At 52.3% G+C, this 19480-nt stretch overlaps 2 protein-coding genes across 3 annotated transcripts in view; one reads left to right on the top strand and one right to left on the bottom strand.

The window, feature by feature from the left end:
• The window catches only part of EMP3 (epithelial membrane protein 3 (MAM blood group)), a 4050-nt gene extending 825 nt beyond the window's left edge, over positions 1 to 3225 (top strand). Inside the window, exons 2-5 of one of the 2 annotated variants that reach the window (XM_007463297.1) lie at positions 579 to 739; positions 981 to 1083; positions 1964 to 2104; positions 2956 to 3225. In XM_007463297.1, coding sequence (XP_007463359.1) covers positions 662 to 739; positions 981 to 1083; positions 1964 to 2104; positions 2956 to 3125 — 492 coding nt within the window. In that variant the 5' untranslated portion in view covers positions 579 to 661 and the 3' untranslated portion in view covers positions 3126 to 3225. The remainder of the gene's footprint in view (positions 1 to 578; positions 740 to 980; positions 1084 to 1963; positions 2105 to 2955) is intronic. The other variant, XM_007463298.1, reaches the window with a different exon arrangement.
• A 2161-nt stretch (positions 3226 to 5386) lies between these two features.
• The window catches only part of TMEM143 (transmembrane protein 143), a 17150-nt gene continuing 3056 nt past the window's right edge, over positions 5387 to 19480 (bottom strand). Inside the window, exons 5-9 of the mRNA XM_007463299.1 lie at positions 14416 to 14610; positions 13088 to 13215; positions 11308 to 11587; positions 6250 to 6442; positions 5387 to 5646 (exon numbers count right to left, since the gene is read on the bottom strand). Coding sequence (XP_007463361.1) covers positions 5387 to 5646; positions 6250 to 6442; positions 11308 to 11587; positions 13088 to 13215; positions 14416 to 14610 — 1056 coding nt within the window. The remainder of the gene's footprint in view (positions 5647 to 6249; positions 6443 to 11307; positions 11588 to 13087; positions 13216 to 14415; positions 14611 to 19480) is intronic.

Consider the following 19480-nt stretch of genomic DNA (forward strand, 5'->3'; position numbering starts at 1 on the left):
CTGCCCCCCCCTCCTTGGCCCTCCCCCCACTCCCAACACGGATCTTGTCCACTTCCCCTACAAGGTGTCCAGTAGACACTAGTCTGGCAGCAGGGTGGGGTGCGGACCTCATGGGCATAGCCAGGGGCTGGGGTTTCCCTGGTGTTTGGGAGGCATGGGGGCGAGATGAGTCACCGACCAGATGACTCACCGGGTCCCCCTTCCTCCCCCCACCCCAGGAGAGGAGTGGGGTGACTCAAGGATGCCTGTTTCTGGGGGCAGACCCCAGCTTCTGATGAATCTGAACAGGCGGCAATATGAATTTTCAGAACCTGGCCCATAGGTGCCCAGGGACAGGGCTCTGAGGAGATGGGGGCCACATTGCTAGTCTAATTCATTCCCGACCCGTGAGTCCATCCCTGGCCCCCTGCAGGCCCTGGGGAATTCAGGAGTCCGGGCCCCGGGCCCCCAGCCCCCTCCTCCTTCAGACCCAGGAGTCTGGAGCCCAGCCTCCTCCTCTCTCAGACCGGGAGTCCGGGGCTCCTAGCCCCCTTTTCCATTAGACCTGGGAGTCTGGACTCAGCCCCCTTCTCCACCAGAATTCAGACATGTCCCCCGCCCCTGTGCCAACCTCTTGACGTGATGGTCTCCTGACGTCCCCACCCAGGCTTCCAACGCAGCCATGTCACTCCTCCTGCTGGTGGTCTCTGCCCTTCACATCCTCATTCTCATCCTGCTTTTCGTGGCCACTTTGGACAAGGTAAGCTTACTTGGAGTAGGAGCCTCCCGCTCTCCCGCAGACTCCTGCCACGCCCCTCCGCTAGTCACTCTGGCCCCACCCCCTTTCCCTAGCACTCACCCTTCTGAGCTCTGCCTCCACCCTACGTGCCTCCCCCCTGCCCCACTTTCCTACTAAATCCATGCTTTCCCATGGCACCTTGCCCTTTTCCTAACCCTTCCTAGTCTCCCTAACTTTGTCCTTGTTCCTCTGTCCATCCCAGTCCTGGTGGGCCCTCCCCGGGAAGGAGTCCCTGAATCTCTGGTACGACTGCACGTGGAACAGTGACAACAAAACGTGGGCCTGCAGTAATGTCAGCGAGAATGGTGAGGGGTGAGGGGCATTGGAAACTGGTCTGCAAAAGGGAGGGGTAACCCCAAGTGTCCTCCCAGGACCAAGGATTGAGAACCCCCCAAGGTTTGAGTGGGCGGGTCTGGGTCCCCATGCTGCGTGACCGAAGCTGATGTATGATGACCCATCTATCTGGATGGTAGGGGGAAGTATGCTCATATTCTAAAGAGGATGGGCTAAAAGCCCCACTCCCTATGATTCAGAAGGAATGGAGGCCACATGCTATAGGTTTAAAGAAAGGGGGAAAAGCTCCCAAGATTCTGAGAAGACATGATTATGTTTCCAAAGTTCTAAGGAGACAGGTGTTCTGAAGGGGTGGCTGGGACCAATCTTTCCAAGTTCCAATGGGGTGGACCACATTAAGTTTCTAAAGAGGTGAGGCTGAATCCTTCTAAGGTTCTAAAGAAGTGGGGCCAGGTGCATCTGAGTTCTAAAGGGGCGGAGCTGCATCCATAGAAATTTTGAAGTCAAGGTGAAAGATTAAATGCTTTTTGCCTAAGAGCGAGTAAGAATTTTTGCTCTCCCTCTATACAACATTGTACTGGAGGTAGCCAAAGCAACAAGGCAAGAAAAAGAAATAAAAGGCATAAAGATGGGAAAGGAAGAAGTAAAAATGTTTTGATTCCCAGTGAACATCTTTATATAGAAAATCCTAAAGAATTTGCAAACAGCTTCTAGAACTGATAAGGGAATTTAGGAAAGTTACAGGAACTGAGGTCGATATAAGTGATACTACTAAGTATCTAAGGTTGTATGTCTCTAAATGGAAGAAGGGTTGGTGGGGCAATGACGAGCAAGCAGGTGGAGCTGGAACTCTGGACCTGCTGTGACTTCCACCTCTGTCTCCTATTACAGGCTGGCTGAAGGCGGTACAGGTCCTCATGGTGCTTTCCCTCATCCTCTGCTGTCTGTCCTTCATCCTGTTCATGTTCCAGCTCTACACCATGCGGCGAGGAGGGCTCTTCTATGCCACTGGCCTCTGCCAGCTTTGCACCAGTGAGCACTGTTCCCTGGGAATTGAAGGGAAGGGAGGAGGCCTGTGAGGATGTGTGTGTGTGTGGGGGGAGGAGCTGGGAATGGACATCTGATGAATGAAAACAATTCTCAACAACCCAAAGACCACCTGAGCTTCCTCCCTTGGCTACCTCTCTGCCCCAGGGACTTAGGGGAGTTGTAGTTTTCAGTGACTTGGTGGTTTGTGGTGTGCAGCTCTGAGTTATGGGGGAACTGGCACTTAGGGCTTCAAGGAGCCAGGGCTGGGGAAGTGGGTGTGGACAAATAATTTAGATCCCAGGGATGACGGGGGGCCAGCAGGGATATGTAGCTAATTAATACGCCAGGAGAGAACGCTGAATCGTAATAGTAGTGGTTTTATCATGTCAGCCAGCTGCTGTTTCTTGTGGACCTACTATGTATCAGACACTTCAGGGAGTTTTATGTACTTTTCAGCTTTTTGACTTCAGGTGCAAAGGACTAAGTTAATCATACTCATCAGTTTGGGGGAACATTATCTTTCTGGGTTCCCTCTCGTTCTATTAATTCACTATCTGTGCGCTTGGCTTGTAGAAAGGTGCTCAGAAGTATTCCTTGAATGGATGGATGGATGAGTAGGTATTTTCGTCCCATTTAATGGATGAGTAAGGGGGGGCCCGAAAAATTTAACTAAATTGCCCAAGGCCAGTCTGCAGTGGCCCCGAGGCACGGCGCTGGGGGAGCGAACCACAACTCCCGGCAGGCAGCGGTGCTGCGCACTCGCCCTCCCGCGGCTTCTTTGGCCCGTGGGTTGTTGGGAAATGCAGTCTTCTTGTGCGGGTCCTGCGTGACGCGTGGTTCCCATCTCCCCACAGGCGTGGCGGTGTTTACCGGGGCGCTGATCTACGCCATTCACGCCGAGGAGATCCTGGCGGAGCGCCCGTCAGGGGGCAGCTTCGGTTACTGCTTCGCCCTGGCCTGGGTGGCCTTTCCCCTCGCGCTGGCCAGCGGCATCATCTACATCCACTTGCGGAAGCGGGAGTGAGGGCCGCGCGTCCCCTCGTCTCCCCAGCCGGCTCCCGGCCCCTCCACCTCACCCCGAAGCCCCCACCCCGCCTCCAGAAAATAAAACCATTTAACCGCTCGTTCTACCTTTGCCTCCTTCCTTCCTTCTTCTGGGACCCAGGCTGCTCGTGCCCGATCTTTCCTGAATGGGGACAGCCCGCGTCAGTAGCAGCTTGGTCTTCAGAACGTCTAGCTCCAGGCCCCCATCTCTCTCTGACTTGGGATACGGGAGCCCATGGTCCCAGCAGCCCTTCTTCCCCTTCCACAGACCCGAGGCCCCCGGGCCCTCCGGTCTCAAAACTCAGGATTCCTCCCAAGACTAGACCTTCAGGCACTTCTAGGTAAGAACCAGGAATCTGTGTTTCCAGTCCTCTCTCCTTGGCCGAGGGTCTCTCTCTCTCAACCAGCGAGGCTGTGTGTCTTGTTCTAGATTGCTGTTAGACAGGCTGGGACCTGGGACCCTTTGCTACCTTGCTTGCACCTGGACAAATATTTCCTCCAGCTACAAAATACGAAGAAACTATAAGGGACTAACTGCGTGCATGTGCACTTGGGGCAAATTCTGGACAACAAGATACGAAGAGACCAAAAAGCCCAACTGCCACTTCTGAAGAACCAGGACCAAAAGCAGGGTACTGCGCATGCCCACTGCACACACCACCCACTGCACACACCACCGAAGGGGTGGGCAAGCCACCTAAGCCACCCCTCTGGCCCAACCCCTGGACACACCCCTACCCTCACCCCATAGAAGGGACTAGCTCACCCCACTTCAAGGGAAACTGTTGTTTGTTCTCGCTCCCCCCCCTGCTGCAGCAGGAACCCCAATAAAGCCTTGCCTGAATTTCTTATCTGGCCTCTGATCAATTTCTATTGATTAAGGAGGCCAAGAACCCTGGTTGGTAACAGTTGGGTCTCTTTTTTTTCTCCCTCTGACCCTTCCTCTGAGAAGACTCTTTTCCATTTCCCTCTTGGAACCCAACCCCTCTTCCCCCACCCTCTCCAGATGCCGCCTCTAATCCATATGACACCTTAGTAAAAATTAGATGACACCCCCCCTTCTCCAGGCTTACTCAACCCCACATCAAGACACATGTGGGATGGGGAGAGGCTGGCTTTTACACCAACCCATCTCCCGGCTGTGTGTCTCTGTGCAGTGAACAATCTGTCCTATCTTCTGTGTTCAAAAGACTCAGTCTTTTGGGGAACCAGGGCTCTGCTCAGGAGTCAGGTCCTCCCTAAGATCCTCTTCTGTGACCCACAGCCAGTCTATTTCACCAACTCCAAGCCCAGTCTCTCTCTAGGACTACAGCTTTCTTTGCCCGGGACCCACCCAAAATGCATTCCCCCAAGACCCAGAGTCTCTTCTTTCCAGGATTCCAATGCCTTCCTTCTCTCCAACCCCTGCGGCCACCCGACTCATCCAGATTTATGAAACATGATTTATTCCTTTGGGAGAGGGGACAGGGGAGAAATTGATAGACCAATAAATACTGCACAGGCCACTGGTGGAGGCAAGATCCAGGCTGAGGTAGTTTCTGTAGAAAGGGTGAGGGACCTGGGCAGGGAAGGCGCCTGAGTGAGTGGACGTGAGCCTTGCGGTGAGGATAGTTTCTGGTTCCTCCTGGCCCAGCTTTCTGCCTGGCAGGCACAAGGCTCTCAACCCCTTCAGCCTGGACGAGCTGATCGACAGTTGACCAAATGGCCTGCCCTTATAAGTAGCTGCAATCGATAGAAAGATCAGGTCTCCTCTAAAAATTCTGATTGGTTGCTTCCATGGAGGGACAACTGGCTGCCCTAGGTTGGTTGTGCCCAACAGCTGTCATTGGCGGTTTGCCAGAGAACCGGGCTAAAAGGCTCTCATTGGACGTGGGCTGGAGTTCCGCCTCGGTGAACACGATGGGCAGTTTGCCCGGTACAGGCTAAAAAGACAGTGATAGATAGCCTCGGGAGGGCACAGTTTAACAACTGTGCCTGGTGGTTTGTAGCGTTGCACAGCTGTGATTGGCTGGCACCACGTTTAAATGTTTGCGGGGGGCGGGGGGACCAAGATGGAACAGAAGCGGAGCCTAAAAGCTTTGACTGGCTGTTCATCCGAAGAGGGGGCCTAGCAACAGCAGGCTGCCTTGATGGGCGACTTTGTTTAAGAAAACAGAGTAACGTTAAGTAGTAATGAGTAACTGGAAGTTGTGGTGAAGCATCGTAGCCATGATTGACGGCTTGTCGAGGAGGAGGCGGAGCTTAGTTCCCAACCAGCTGGCTGGGCGGGGCGGGACAGAGAGGTTTCGATAAGGGGTCGTCAGTGCTGGGTGGTGCGGCCTTGGGGGAAGTGATAGTAGACAACGGGTCTAGTTTGGGGAAACCCGGGGGCGGGTACATCCCGATGCTGGGGGTCAGGGCTTGCAGGTGGGCCAGGGCCCGAGTTCCGTTGAAGGCCACGTCACAGCCTGACTGGGCTAGAAGCCAGTTCTCCACCTCCGACTGGAGCCACTGGGAGGTCTCTGCAGAGGGAGAGGCAGGTGCTGTGAGGAGGTCAGACAGACGTGGAAGGACTGAGAGGGGGCAGCAGGGAGGGCGCAGCACAACGAATAAGAGGGGTCTGGGTTTGGGAGAAGCCTACGGGAGTGGGACAAAGCCTAGGGGGCTCAGCTTTGGGGCTCTCGTCTGGGGACAAGCCAGGGACTCTTGCTCAGGGCGCTTACACAGGTAACGGATAAGGGTGTCTTGTAGGAAGTGTTTGGGTTCACGTACAGGAAGAAGCGGGCGGGGAGTGGGGAGCATGCCACAACAGGAGCCTGATCCAAGACTCCTATCGAGGTTGAGGTTAGGAGAGGGAGGTCACCCCAGGGAAGAGCAGAAGCTGGGTCAGGGGTCCCGACTGCTGAATCGGGTTCACCACCGCGAGCCGGGACTGGGAGGTGGGCATCGTGGGGATGGTGTCTCACTGGGGCAGGGCCACTTGAGACTAACGGTAGTCTCAACCCGGTAGGGGCAGGGTGGAGTTTGTTCCAGGTGGGGCCACGTCTGAGCCAGGCAGCGTTGGGATGGGGCGGGGCTGAAAGGGGGCAGGGCAGTGTGGGGCCACCTGGCACTCGCAGTCCTACCTTCTTCCGACTGGCCCCGCGCCCCCCGGGGCCGCCGGGCCAGGAAGCTGTGCGCCAGCAGCGCCTCCTTGGTGTGCTCGTCCTGCGCGCGCAGGGCCAGGGCGCTGAGCAGCTCCGAGTTGTTGGACGTGCTGCGGTAGTAGAGCATGTGCGCCAGCTCCAGCGCCTGCACGCTGCGCCGCTGTCCGAACATCTGCAGGCCAGACGAGATCCGAGGGTCAGGGCCGTGCTGGGGCTCCACACACACACCCCCACCCACCCACCCAGCACGCACCCTCACCCATATACACACACCTGGGTCACTTACGCTGGTACAGCCCTTCCTGAGGGCTCCAGGGACCTCCCCAGACGTCTTCGGTTCAGGTCCCCAGAACTGGGGCCTGGGTATTTGTATGTTTAACCCACATGCTCTCGCCCCTGGTTTGCTCACCTGAGCCACGTATTAATGGATGTGTTCGAGGATTTCCGGACTATAGAAGTTTTAGTCTGGGCACTTCTTGTTACAATGATTTTTTTTTTTAATCCTTATCGTCTAGACACATACTGAAGTGTTCCCAGATGACGCGTGTAGGATCTGCTTCAAAATAATCCAGTGGTCGGGGAGGCGGTCTTTAGGTGAAACCTGATTGACTGTTGCTAACTGTTGACGCTGGTGCTGGCTACAAGGGAGCTTATTATACTATTCTATTTCTGCATCTGTTTGCACTTTTCCATAATTTAAAAAAAGGTTTCAAATGTTAAATTGTCAAAGAGAAGTGTTAACGGACAACAAATACTTGATGAGCATTTTCAGAGAAGAAGGGAGGGAGTGCCAGGTCTGGGGCCCAGCTGTCTATTGGCTGGCCCCCTTCCCCACCTTTGGCCCCGCCTCACCTGGACCCCTTTCCCCAACCTTGTTGTCCCTAAGGAGGGAAATGAGAGCCCACCAGTGCCCTCTGGGGCTCACACTCAGAACCTCCACCCAGATTTCTCTTCTCATCCACCAAATGAGTTCAAGGCTGCTGGGTCCTGCAACTCACAGGCCTGGATGCCAGTCCCATCTCTGACACCCTCCACCCGTGAGGCTGTGGCTAAGACCTAAGTCCTCGGGTAGCTCTGTCTGTGAACCAAGGCAGATGACAGGGAAGTGCTCCGTAAGTTAATAAAACACTTGGCACAAAGACTGGCCAGTCACAAGCATTTAAACATTAGCTACACATCTTCGTCCACACCCCTTGCTGGATGCTGGTCCTCGAAACACAAGTATCTTCTGCCCATAGAGTGTTGCCCATCTTACTCGGAGACCTGAGGCGAAACGCCTCTGAAATGAACGCAGCCCTGGAAAATCGCTGAAATGGCCAGCACAGTTGGTTTACGTCCCCGCATTGGACCAAATCTTCATTTCTTTGGTTGGGGGCAAGACGCAGGAATTGCGTGCGTTCGGGACTGTCTGGTATGAAAAACACGTTGGGTTGTGTGCCTGTTTCTGCCAAGCTTATGGAGTAGAATTCTCGCAGGTTAAGTGAGCAGGTCGTGCCTCTCCGCGGCATGCAGATGAGGCAGGACCGCTCCCTGGAGAGGGCTCACCGCTGGCCACCTGGCGTTCCCTTCAACGCGGCCCGCGCTGAGTGTGGTGTCGCCTCTCACCCGGCTCCTCGCGCAGCTTCCTCCTGCCCTGGGGTCCCTACCTGGGGTGGCCCCACCATCTACCCCATCACAGGCCAGACCTCTGGCACCATCCTCACCTCCTGCTCGCCAGCCTGTCAGGATCTGGCTCCATCCTCCTGCCTCGACTCTTTCTGCCGGGTCCCCTCCCCTCCAGCCCACTTAATGCATAGCCCCAGCCTCCTGCCTGGCCTCAGTCTTCCCCGCTCCAGCCTGTTTCGGCACAGCCCCAGAACTGACCCTGCTCCTCCCCTGCTCATAGCCCTCCCATGGCTCCCTCGTGCCCTCAGAGAGTCCAAACTCCATGGCCTGGCCCCTGAGGATTTCTCCCACTCACCTCCCGCTTCTCCCCTCTGAACGCAGCCCACATTGAATTAGTCATTTTACCCCAAGCATTGCCCTGAGCACACCCTGCTCTCTTAGGCTTCTGGGCCTTGGAACAGGCCAAGCCAGCTCTAGCTGTTCTTGGGAAACACTCACTGCCTCATTGTCAAGGTTCAGGGTGGTCATCGCTTCCCACAGATGAGCAGATGCATCCTCGGGTTCCAGCAGGGCCCGCTGCGACCTCCATCAGGCACGTGGCTGTCCGTCCGTGTGCCCCGCACCTCTCCCTCCAGGGCAGGCCCGGCCCTGAAGCATCTCTGGGATGCCAGCTCGATAACCCTTCTCAGGCTGCCTCACGGGCCTCCCCTGTGCTGGGCTGAGGGGGCCCCCAGTGAACCAGAGTACAGCAGGAGCCTTCTCAGCCCAGGAAGTCTGGGAGGGCTTTCTGGAGCCTCTGAGCTGAGGGTAAGGGCTGAGGCAGGGTTGGTCAGCCCAATAACAGGGATAGGACATTGCAGAAGGAGAAACAGCATATGCAAAGGGAGAGGAGAAAAGAGAAGCAGGGGGAGGAGCTACAAGTATATTTTGGTAGAGCTGAAGCTTCGAATTGTGTCAGATGAGGCTGGGGAAGCAAGGTCTCCGATGCCAAGGTGTGAGCAAGGGAGAAGCAGGGCCAGCCCCGGGGCCAATGGGGATGGGCTGGAGGGGACCAACGGGGGGGCTAGGAAGAGGGTCTGAGCTGGAGCCAGGATAGAGGAGAGGAGATGGGCACAGAGACTTGGAGTGGGGGGAGTGCAGGAAGGACGGGCTGAGGACTGACGGGTTGGGGGGCAGGGCCAGGGCGACTTCCAGGGGTCTAGCCAGTGACTGGGGGACAACGGGGTCAACCACAGATGGAGAACCAGGAGGAAGAGCAGGTGTGGGAGAGATGCTGCCCTCCACCTGGCCAACTTGGCTGCTTCAGGCTGAGCACAGAGCACCCCGATCTAGGAGATGATGGGGAGCTGCTTGTGGAAACCATGGAAGTGGACGAGATCTTTCGTGGTGGGGGGGGGTGGAAGGAGAAAGAGGGATGTGTATCCTGCGGCAAAAATCAGCCTCCCAGGTGTTTGATCTGAGCATCTGTCCCAAGACGGGGAACTCGGGAGGACAAGGGGGTTTAGGGGAAGATGGATGCTGTGCGGGCAGCTGGACAGAGGCCAGGGAGCCCCACATTTAAGGCGTGGAGGGAGTTCCCTGGTGGGCTAGTGGCTGGGATTCGGTGCTTTCAGCGCCATGGCCCGGGCGGAATCCCTGGTTGAGGAACTGAGATCCCACAAGCCAAATTTTAAAATAAATAAATAAATAAATAAATGGTAAAGTTAAGGCATGGGGGCTCAGCCTGGGGCATGGGAAAATGTCTAAGGGATGCAGTAAATTAACTAGTGAACTGGGTTTTAAACTGGGTGCTTCAGAGCCCAAGAGGCTCAGGACCCTCCGTCCCCACGGGCCATTGAGAGGTAGCATGGATGGTCCTCCCTGGGCTAGAACTGTGTATGTCCTCCCCAGAGCAGCTTGGCACCCTCCCCTCTGTTGTCCGTGGTTGCCACACGCCCTCTATGCTTACAGCCCTTCCATAGCCCCCTGCCCTGAGGACGAAGTCCAGGGCCCCTGCCTTGGCATTCAAGGCCCTCACCACTCCCTCTGGGGCCTCACTTCACCACGCTGCACCCCAGACTCCATCACTGTGAGATCCCCCCAAGCTGTGCTCACCCAGCCCCCTGAAAGGCTCAATCCCCGCCTTTCAGAGCTTCCCTCCAATCCCACCTGACCCTTGGTTCTAGGTAGGAAGTGCTCCCCCCTACCCCTGCAACCCTCTCAGCCAGCGCAAGCTGGTTATTATCTGTGGGATTTATTAACCAGGCTTCCTACGAGCCCATTGGGATGGCTGAAAACAGCTTGAAAACCAATGAACCAGCAAGTGAATGATCGGGCACAACAGACACTTCATGCCAGTCCACATTCCTGAGGCCAGTGCCAACCCTAGGGAGAGACAGTAAAAGGCAGCCCCTTGAGGCCGCCTCAGCCTCGAGACAGAGCTCGCGGCTCAGCAAGCAAAGCACGTTGGATTCCAGCCCCCCAACTGTCCCTTCGGCCACGCATCCTTGGATGGTGAACAACCTGCACAACTGGATGAGGCGGCCCTGCGCTCACATGTAGCGGAATCAGGAGGGGAGCTTGTTAATAATACAGGCCCTGTTCCCAGAGTTTCTTCAGTCCATATGGGCTAGAACACAGGAGGCTGCATTTATAAAATAGCTCCCCTGGTGATAGTGACACCTGACCAGGATGGGGAAGCCCAGACTCAGGAGACAAGAGCACAGTCAGTAATAATAGTAATAATGGTAATGGCGAACTCTCATATAATACCTTCTGTACTATGTGCCAGGCTCTGTTTTCTGCACTGTATGCGTATTAATTCATTTACTCCTCACAGCAACCCCCACTGTCATCTCCACTTAAAAGAGGCACAGAGAGGTTAAGCAGCTTGTTCAAGGTCACACAGCTAGGGACTTCCCTGGAAATTCAGTGGTTAGGACTCCACGCTTCCACTACAGGGGAATGAGTTTGATCCCTGGTCGGGGAACTGAGATCCCACATGCCACGCGGTGTGGCCACCAAAAAATTTTTTAAAAAGCTAAAAAAAAAAGGTCACAGAGCTAGAACACGGTAGAACTAGATTCAAACCCAGGCAGTCTGGTTCTAAAACACACACCCTTCCCACATCACTAAGCGTGCAGTGAGTGGCTGTGAACACTTGTATCCCACTAGCCACATGCCAGCCCTGTATCCAGTGTTCCTCACAGATTCACTCATTTCCTCCTCACAACAGCCCTACCAGGCAGGTCTTGCTGTTACACCCATTTTCCAGATGAGGAAGTCGAGGCACAGAGAGATCAAGAAACCTGCCCAAGGTTGTGTTGAGTAAATAAGGAAAGGAAAGGAAGCACAGCACGAAGCAGGAATAATCCACAAAAAGAGAAACAAAACGATAGGGTGGCCTGACCTGGCTGAACACCAAGGAGCAGGCTTGGGAGGTGGGCCGCTTACCTTGGAGGCCCGCAGGCCCATGAAGGCAGTGAAGAGCAGCAGCAGCAGGGAGGTGGCCATCTTGAGGTCGGAGAGCACCACCATGCCCACATTGACGAAGAACACCACACCCGAGACGACCAACGTGAAATTGAGCAGGGCCCGCTGCAGGGTGGGCGTGCGTACCTTCAGCTCAGGCAGCAGCTGCTCCAGGCCCTCCAACGGCATGTCCTTGAAGCTCTTCAGCACCAAGTGCCCCCGCTTCGTTCGGGCTGCTAGCACCACCCTCTTAAAGTATCTCCTGATGGCCAGAGATGGAGGGGCAAGGATGGTCAGGACCACCCCAGGGAGCCCCACTCCAACCCTAGGATACTCTTTCTGGCTCTGTAGTCACATCATCATTTTAAAAGCTAATTAACAGGGCTTCCCTGGTGGCGCAGTGGTTGAGAATCTGCCTGCTAATGCAGGGGACTCGGGTTTGAGCCCTGGTCTGGGAAGATCCCACATGCTGCGGAGCAACTAGGCCCGTGAGCCACAACTACTGAGCCTGCGCTTCTGGAGCCTGTGCTCCACAACAAGAGAGGCTGCGATAGTGAGAGCCCCGCGCACCGCGATGAAGAGTGGCCCCCGCTTGCCACAGCTAGAGATAGCCCTCGCACAGAAACGAAGACCCAACACAGCCAAAAATAAATAAATAAATAAATAATTTAACAACATACACATACAAGTTTAAAAATGAAAAGAAAAATGACTGGTCAAAATATTTTAAATTAATAAGGAGGTGTTAATTTCTAAAAAATAAAAATAAAAAATAAATAAAAGCTAATTAACAATGGTGGGAGGAAAGTCAGACATAAGTGTCCAACAATAAGGGATCAGTGACATGATACAATCCCTTATTATTGGACACATAGGCTGCTTCTGATTTTAAGAACTTGATAAAGGAGAGCTAAGATTCTTCAGTTAATTATCTTTTTTGCTATTTTTTAATTGCAGTATAGTTGATTTAGAATATTGTGTTAGTTTCCTGTGTACAGCGAAGTGATTTAATTACACAGGTATGTATGTATATACCTCTATTCTTTTTTTTTAATTTTACATTATAGTTTATTACTTTACTTAATTTTCAAATTCAAATTCTACATATATTTCAGAGTATCTGCTAGGTGCCACGGAGTGCTATTTAGCTCTGGAGAGACAACACTGAATTTGTGGAGCTGCCTTTGTGGAGTTTATAGTCCAGCATGAGAGACAGATAATTAAACACAGAGCCTGCACGTATAAGTATGTCCTTGGAATAGATTCCTGGAAGTGGAATTACTGGTTTAAGGGATATAAGAGACTTTTTGTCTTTGGTTTTTGTTGTGTTTTGTTTTTGGATTCGTAACCATATTTGATACACTGATTTCCAGAAGGATTGGGTGATTGACAGGTCCACTGGCCGACTGTGAGAAGGTCTGGCTCTCCTGACCCTACTCTGTATTTGAATATCTGTTAAAAACATAATGTTCATCAGAATCCTGGCGGTGCCACTTTTTCAGAATTTGGTCTTCCCTCTCTGAGCCTCAGTTTTCCTCATTTGGAAAATGGAGAAAAATGTCCTTACCCTTTCTCTTCCCCTGGGAATTATAGTTCTTACTTCTCCTTGGAAAGAAAAGGCAGTATTTGATTCACCTCTCCCCCTTTCTTGACTTCCCACCCAGGTCCCAGACACCCAAATCCAGACACTGACCTGTCAGTCCCCTCTCGACTCTAACCTTGCTCCCTCTCACTGTAGCTGGGGAACCAAGGGCTGCCTCACCTCTCTGCAGGGGGCGACTTGAAGAAGCCACGCTTGAAGCCCACGCTGGACTTACGGGGCATCTGCCCAACTCGCTGGCCCAGGGCCCAGAACTGCATGTAGATATACTGGTCCAAATTTATCGTCACCTGCCAAGGGGGAAGAAGGAAACAGCGGCAGCTGAGCATGAGCTGGGGTGTGAGTGCGGGATACTCAAATTAGATGCCCCTGCCCCCGATGATCCCCTGCCCCCCACTTCCCAGGTTTATCATCACCCAGTGTGTAGGCAGAACAGCCATGTATGGTTGTTCATGTTGTATACTGCACAAGGGCACACCACCCAAGATGGTGCCATTTACATCACAGTCATCTTTATTACCGTATTTCCTAGAATCTAAGATGCCACTGATCTTAAGATACTCTATAATTTATTATTTTATGAAGCAACTAAAAGGGAAAATATATTGCCAATTAAACTATTTCACACTACCCCTTGTAAGTCACATCCCAATTTCAGAGACAGTAAAGTATGACTTTGGAAAAAAAGCACATCTTAAAAATCACTAAAATGTGGAAATCTGGAAGATTTTAGTATTTTTATTATAATTTTGTTGACTTTTTTTTTTCTTTTGGCCGCACCATATGGCTTATGGGATCTTCTTAGTTTCCTGACCAGGGGTGGAACCTGCACCCAGCAGTGAAAGCGCTGACTCCTAACCACTGGACTGCCAGGGAATTCCCTAATTTTGTTGACTTTAATGGTGAGTATTTTGTACTGATATTATTTATTATAGTCAGTCCTCCATATCCGTGAGTTTCACATCATTGATTCAACCAACTACGGCATGGAGAAAAAAATTTTTTAATTCCAGAAAGTTCCAGAAAGCAAAGCTGGAATTTTCTGTGTACCACCAACTACTTTACATAGCATTTACATTGTATTAGGTATTATAAGTAATCAGAGATGACAAAGTATGCAGGAGGATGTGCATATATATATGCAAATACTATGCCATTTTACATAAGGGACTTGAGCATCTGGGGATTTTTATATCCACAGGGGTCCTGGAACCAATCCCCCCCATATCAAAGGACAGCTCTATTGGTTTTCTGGCAGATGGTGATAAAGTCTCTAGTCCTAAGAAGACCTGTATCTTATGATACTTTTCCAACAGATGGCAGTGAAGTGATCTGAGAAAGAGGCGCCTTTTTCTAATTCACCAAAGGTGCCACAAGGGCTGGTGCCCTGTGTTCAGGACTACAACTCCCAGCAGCCTCTGCTTCCCAAAGGCTCCACCCCTACCCCAAGGCATCCTGGGAGTTTTGGTTCTCCTCTGGAAGACAAGCACCTGGACCTCATCCTGAGGGTGATGGACCACCAGAGCGTAGGCCAGGGTGTCCTCTGAGAGTGGGGAGAAGTTGGCCTGGGCCAGCAGGGGCTCCAGAGCCCGAAGCACCTCCTGTTCATTGGACAGACGCTGGGCGTCTGTAAGTGAAGGCTGGTCAAGGGTCTCCCTGTCAGGGTTGATGGGGTCATACAAGGCCTGAGGAGAGAGTCAGAGAGGAGAAAAATGAGCTAGGTCACTGCATGAGGGATTGTGGGTACACATAAGGATGCTCCTGGCCCCATCCTTTAAATGATGGGGTACCCCATGGCTTGATTCTAGGCCCTCTTCCCTTCTCTTCTCTCAAGCTCGCTCTAAGCCGCCTCGCCATCCCCTTGCCCTTAAACACCACCTCTGCGCAGATAACTACCTAACCCACATCTCCATTTCGGACCTCTCCTCCAAGTTCCAGACCTAATACCCATTTCCAGTGCATGAGCTCTGTCCTCCCCTTCTGCCACAGTAATAGAGGTGAAGGCGGCCATGGGGTACCATGGGGCTGCCCAGATAGACTACATTTCCCATCTTCCTCTGAGAGGCTAGGTGTGGCTAAGAGAATTCATCAATAGAATGTGAGCAGAAGTGACAGGTACACCTTCTCCCTCACTTCTTGCCCCCCCTGCACTTTCCACTCTTTCCTTGTTCTACCAGCTTAGAATGCTCTTCTGCCTACAACCCAGTTCTGAGCCCACAGAGATGAAGACAGTGCCCTAAGGGGTTGGCAGAACAACAAGATGGAAGGAACCTGGATCTCAGCATCATCTCATGTGGAACAGAGCTGTCTATCCACCCTGGCCCACTTACCACAAGGCTGTTAAGTGGGAGAGAAAGAATCCTCCACCTCCCTGAAACTATTGCCTTATGGGGTCTGCTTGTTACAGCAGGTAAGCCTTTATAGGAACTAATACAAACTCTCCACTTGACATTTCTTTAGTGATGTCACAGTTGCCTCAAATCCAACATCAAGCCCACAAAATAACATCCTCTAATCCCTATCTTCCAACAAAATAACCATTCTAGATGTCCCCTCCCAAAGGTACCAGACCTAAATTGTATCATTGTAGATGCTGCAGACCTAGACATTTATCATCTTTTCATAAGGAAATAAAGGGTATAGAACAGCACCATCCAATAGAACTTCCTGCAATGATGGAAACATCTCCATGTGCACGGTCCAATAGGTTGAAGCTGGCCACAGGTGGCCACTGGGCACTTGAAACATGGTGGATGTAATTGAGGAATGGGATTTTAAATTGTTATTTAATTTCAATTATTTCAAATTTACACAGCCACGTGTAGATAGGAACTATCATATTAGACAGCCCCAGGCTAGGGTAAGGGGTGCTTTCTTCTAATTTGCACACAGACCCTGGTACAGACATCAAGGTCAGTGTGGACATCCACTCACACAGACCCTCGCCTTCACAGTCTGAATTCATCCCTGTACAGAGGGGAGAGCGTCTGACTCATGACCGTCCCCACCTCCCCACTCTCAGGCCCTCTATGTCCCACACTGGGGTCCTGAAACTCCTCCGCAAACCTGCTCCCTCCCCAATTTCCCCCCGCCCCGCCACTCCACCCCATGGCACCCCCCATCTTCTCTATCTCAGAAGAGGCCAAGCCCATCCTTCTAGGTGCTCAGGCCCAAAGCCTTGGGTCATTCTGGACTCCTCTCTTTCTCCAGCCCATCAGCAAATCCTGATGGCACCACATTCAGAATATTGATAGATCCAGAATCTGAGCACTTCTCACCCCCTGGACTGCTGTGGTGGCCTCAGTGCAGACTCCCAGCTCCCAGCTTCCATCTCCCATCTCCCATCTCCCATCTCCCATCTCCCATCCTCACCCCCCATCTGTTCCAGGTACGGCCACCAGAGGGTGCCTGTTGTCATCTAAATCTGCTCACGCCTATTCTCTGCACAGAACCCTCCCCTGGCTTCCACCTCACCTAGAGTCAAAGCAAAGTCCTCACTGTGTCCCACAAGGCCCTGCAGGATCTGGCCTCGGATCCCCTCTTTGACTTCATCTTCAGCCCTGTCCCCCTTGGGCACTCAGCTCTAGCCCCATCAGCCACCTTGCTGTTCCTCCTTACACACCATGCACACCCCTGCCACAGGGCCTTTGCACTTACCATTCCCACAGATCTCCATATGGCTCGCTCTGGCCTCCTTCAGGTCGCTGCTCAAATGTCACCCCCTCACTGAGGCCTTCCCTGACTACCCTACCTAAAATTGCAAAAATACCTCTGATTTCTTTTTCTTCTTAATTAGGGTTACCAGATTTAGCCAAAAAGAAATAAAATGCAGGACATCAAGTTAAATTGGATTTTCAGATCAACAACAAATAATTTAAATAATTTTTTAGTTTAAGTATGTCCTATGCAATATATAAGGATTATATTACATGGACATAATTATACTTAAAAAAAAAACTATTCATAGCTTATCTGAAATTCAAATCTAACTGGGTATAGAAGGTTGAATAGTGTCCTCTAGATATTCATGTCCCCTTGGAACCTCAGAATACGACCTCGGGCTTCCCTGGTGGCACAGTGGTTGAGAATCCGCCTGCCGGTACAGGGTACACGGGTTTGAGCCCTGGTCTGGGAAGATCCCACATGCCGCGGAGCAACTAATCCCGTGTGTCACAACTACTGAGCCTGTGCTCCAGAGCCCACGAGCCACAACAACTGAGCCCGCATGCCACAACTACTGAAGCCCGCATGCCTAGAGCCCGTGCTCCGTAACAAGAGAAGCCACAGCAATGAGAAGCCCACGCACCGCAATGAAGAGTAGCCCACGCTCGCCACAGCTAGAGATAGCCCGCGTGCGGCAACAAAGACCAAATGCAGCCAAAAATAATAAAAATAAAATAAATTAAAAAAAAAAAAAAGAATACGACCTCATTTGGAAATAGGGTCTTTGCAGGTATAATTAAGGTAAGGATCAAAGTGAGATCATACTGGATTAGGGTGGGCCCTAAATCCAATGAGAGTGTCCTCCTGAGAGACAGAAAAGGACACACGGAGAAGAAGGCAATGTGAAGATGGAGACAGAGATTGGAGTGATGTGTCCACAAGCCAAGGATGGCCGACACCCACCAGAAGCTGGGAGAGAAGCATAGGATGGTTCCCTTCCTCCGAGCCTCCAGAAGAAACCAACCCTGCCAACAACGTGATTTTGGACTTCCAGCCTCCTGAGCTCTGAGAGAATAAACCTCTTGTTTTACGCCACCCAGTTGATGGTAATTTGCTATGGCAGCAGTAGGAAATGAGTAAACTGGGTGTTCTGTACTTTATCTGGCACCCCTATCCATGGTACTTAGCACCTCTTAACATATTTTACTTCTTTACCTTGTCAAGGGTCTGTCTCCCTCACTAGAACATGACGCCGTGAGGCAGATACACACATCTCAGGCTCACCGCTGTGTCCTGGGGGCTGGAACCATTCAGGGGACACAGTAGGTGCTCAGTAAATATCTAGTGAGTGAATTCAATGAATAAATGCGTAGGAGAAAGGAGGAGCAGAGAGAGGTCACCTACCAAGGTCACCCGCACGCCTAGTGAACGACAAAGCTGGCGCCTGAACTGGGCTCTTCTTGTTCTTTGCCTGGTCCCTCAACGGACTTAGGTCACCAGCAAATGGCCACCCAGTGTCTCATTCACCTTTGGTGCTTCCACCTAACCCTCTCAGTGTCTCCGTTTAAAATCTGCTGCCTCAGTGAGAGTGTCTGTCTTCACTGTATATTCCTTCTGTTTCAATATATCTAAGTGTTTATATAATAATATATTTTTAAATAACTTTTTAAAAAAGTGCCCCGAAGAAGAGCTTGGAGGCCAGGAGACAGGGGTGCAAATCCGAGCTCTGCCACTTGGGACCTGTATGATCTTGGGCACATCTGGGCCCTCTTGGAGCTTCAGTTTCTGCTTCTGCAAATGGGGCTGAAGGCAGCTGCTCCTCGGTTCTGTAGGAAGGAGTTGATGAGCCTGACACAGAGGGGCCGATGTTGCCCCTCATCGAAGCAAAGAGGAGAGCTACAGGGGGGCAGGAGCGGTAAAGGGTTAACTCGGCAGGCCTGGGTTGTCCAAACCCTGCACATTCCAAAGAAGTGGTGGGCTCCTGGGAGGGAAACTCTAAGCCCTTGGACTATCCTGCCTGACGGGAGTATCTTGGTTTACCAGGGGCTTGGGCCACACCCGATAGTCTGCGCTAACAATGTGATTCATGGTGGGGCCCTGAAGTGGCAGTGTGACCTCTGGAGGGGCTGGAGACTAAGTAACTAAGATCAGCCATGTAGGCAGCCAGCCACGCCTGCCTGACCAACCACCATTAAAAACCCTGGACACCAAGGCTCAGGTGAGCTTCCCTGGTGGCTGATACCCTGCGTGTTGTCATGCGCCACTGATGAGAGAATGAAGCCCTGTTCCTGTGACTCTGCTGGGCGAGGACAACCGGAAGCTCTCACCTGGTCTCTCCTGGACCCCGTCTCCTTGCCTTTTTCCTTTGTGATTTTGTCTGTTCTCCTTTTGCTGTAATAAACTAGTACTGGGAGCATAACAGTTTTACTGAGCTCTGTGAGCCCCTCGTGAAAATCGGTGAATCTGAGGGTGGTCCTGGAGACGCCCAACACAAGATCCTAGAGCAGGAGGAGGATGCTGAGAATTTGGCTTCCACCGTTTCCTGGAGTTCTGCTTCTCTCTGACTTCTCCTTGTCCAGCCCCCTCACTGCTTCCAGTTCCCCTTCCCGACCTCCAGACTGGCACTCACTCCTCAGGACTAATCCCCCTGGTGGTTGCATGCAGTACCATCTAGATACTTCCAGGGTTATTTCTTAGCCCAGCCCCTTCCCTTGACCTCCAGCCTGTGGGCATTCAAGCCCCTCTCTCTACCGGGCTGTCCAATAGGCAGCTCAAATTTCTGAGTCCAAAACTGAGCTCTCAATCTTCCCCACAGACCTGTCTCCTGCCCCCGACTCTGTCTTCCACGTCTCAGTAAGTGGCAGCTGCATCCTTTGGGAGGAGCAGGCCTGA

Source organism: Lipotes vexillifer, unplaced genomic scaffold, assembly GCF_000442215.2.
Source record: "Lipotes vexillifer unplaced genomic scaffold, Lipotes_vexillifer_v1.1 scaffold802, whole genome shotgun sequence".
In the NCBI taxonomy this organism is placed as follows: Eukaryota; Metazoa; Chordata; class Mammalia; order Artiodactyla; family Lipotidae; genus Lipotes; species Lipotes vexillifer.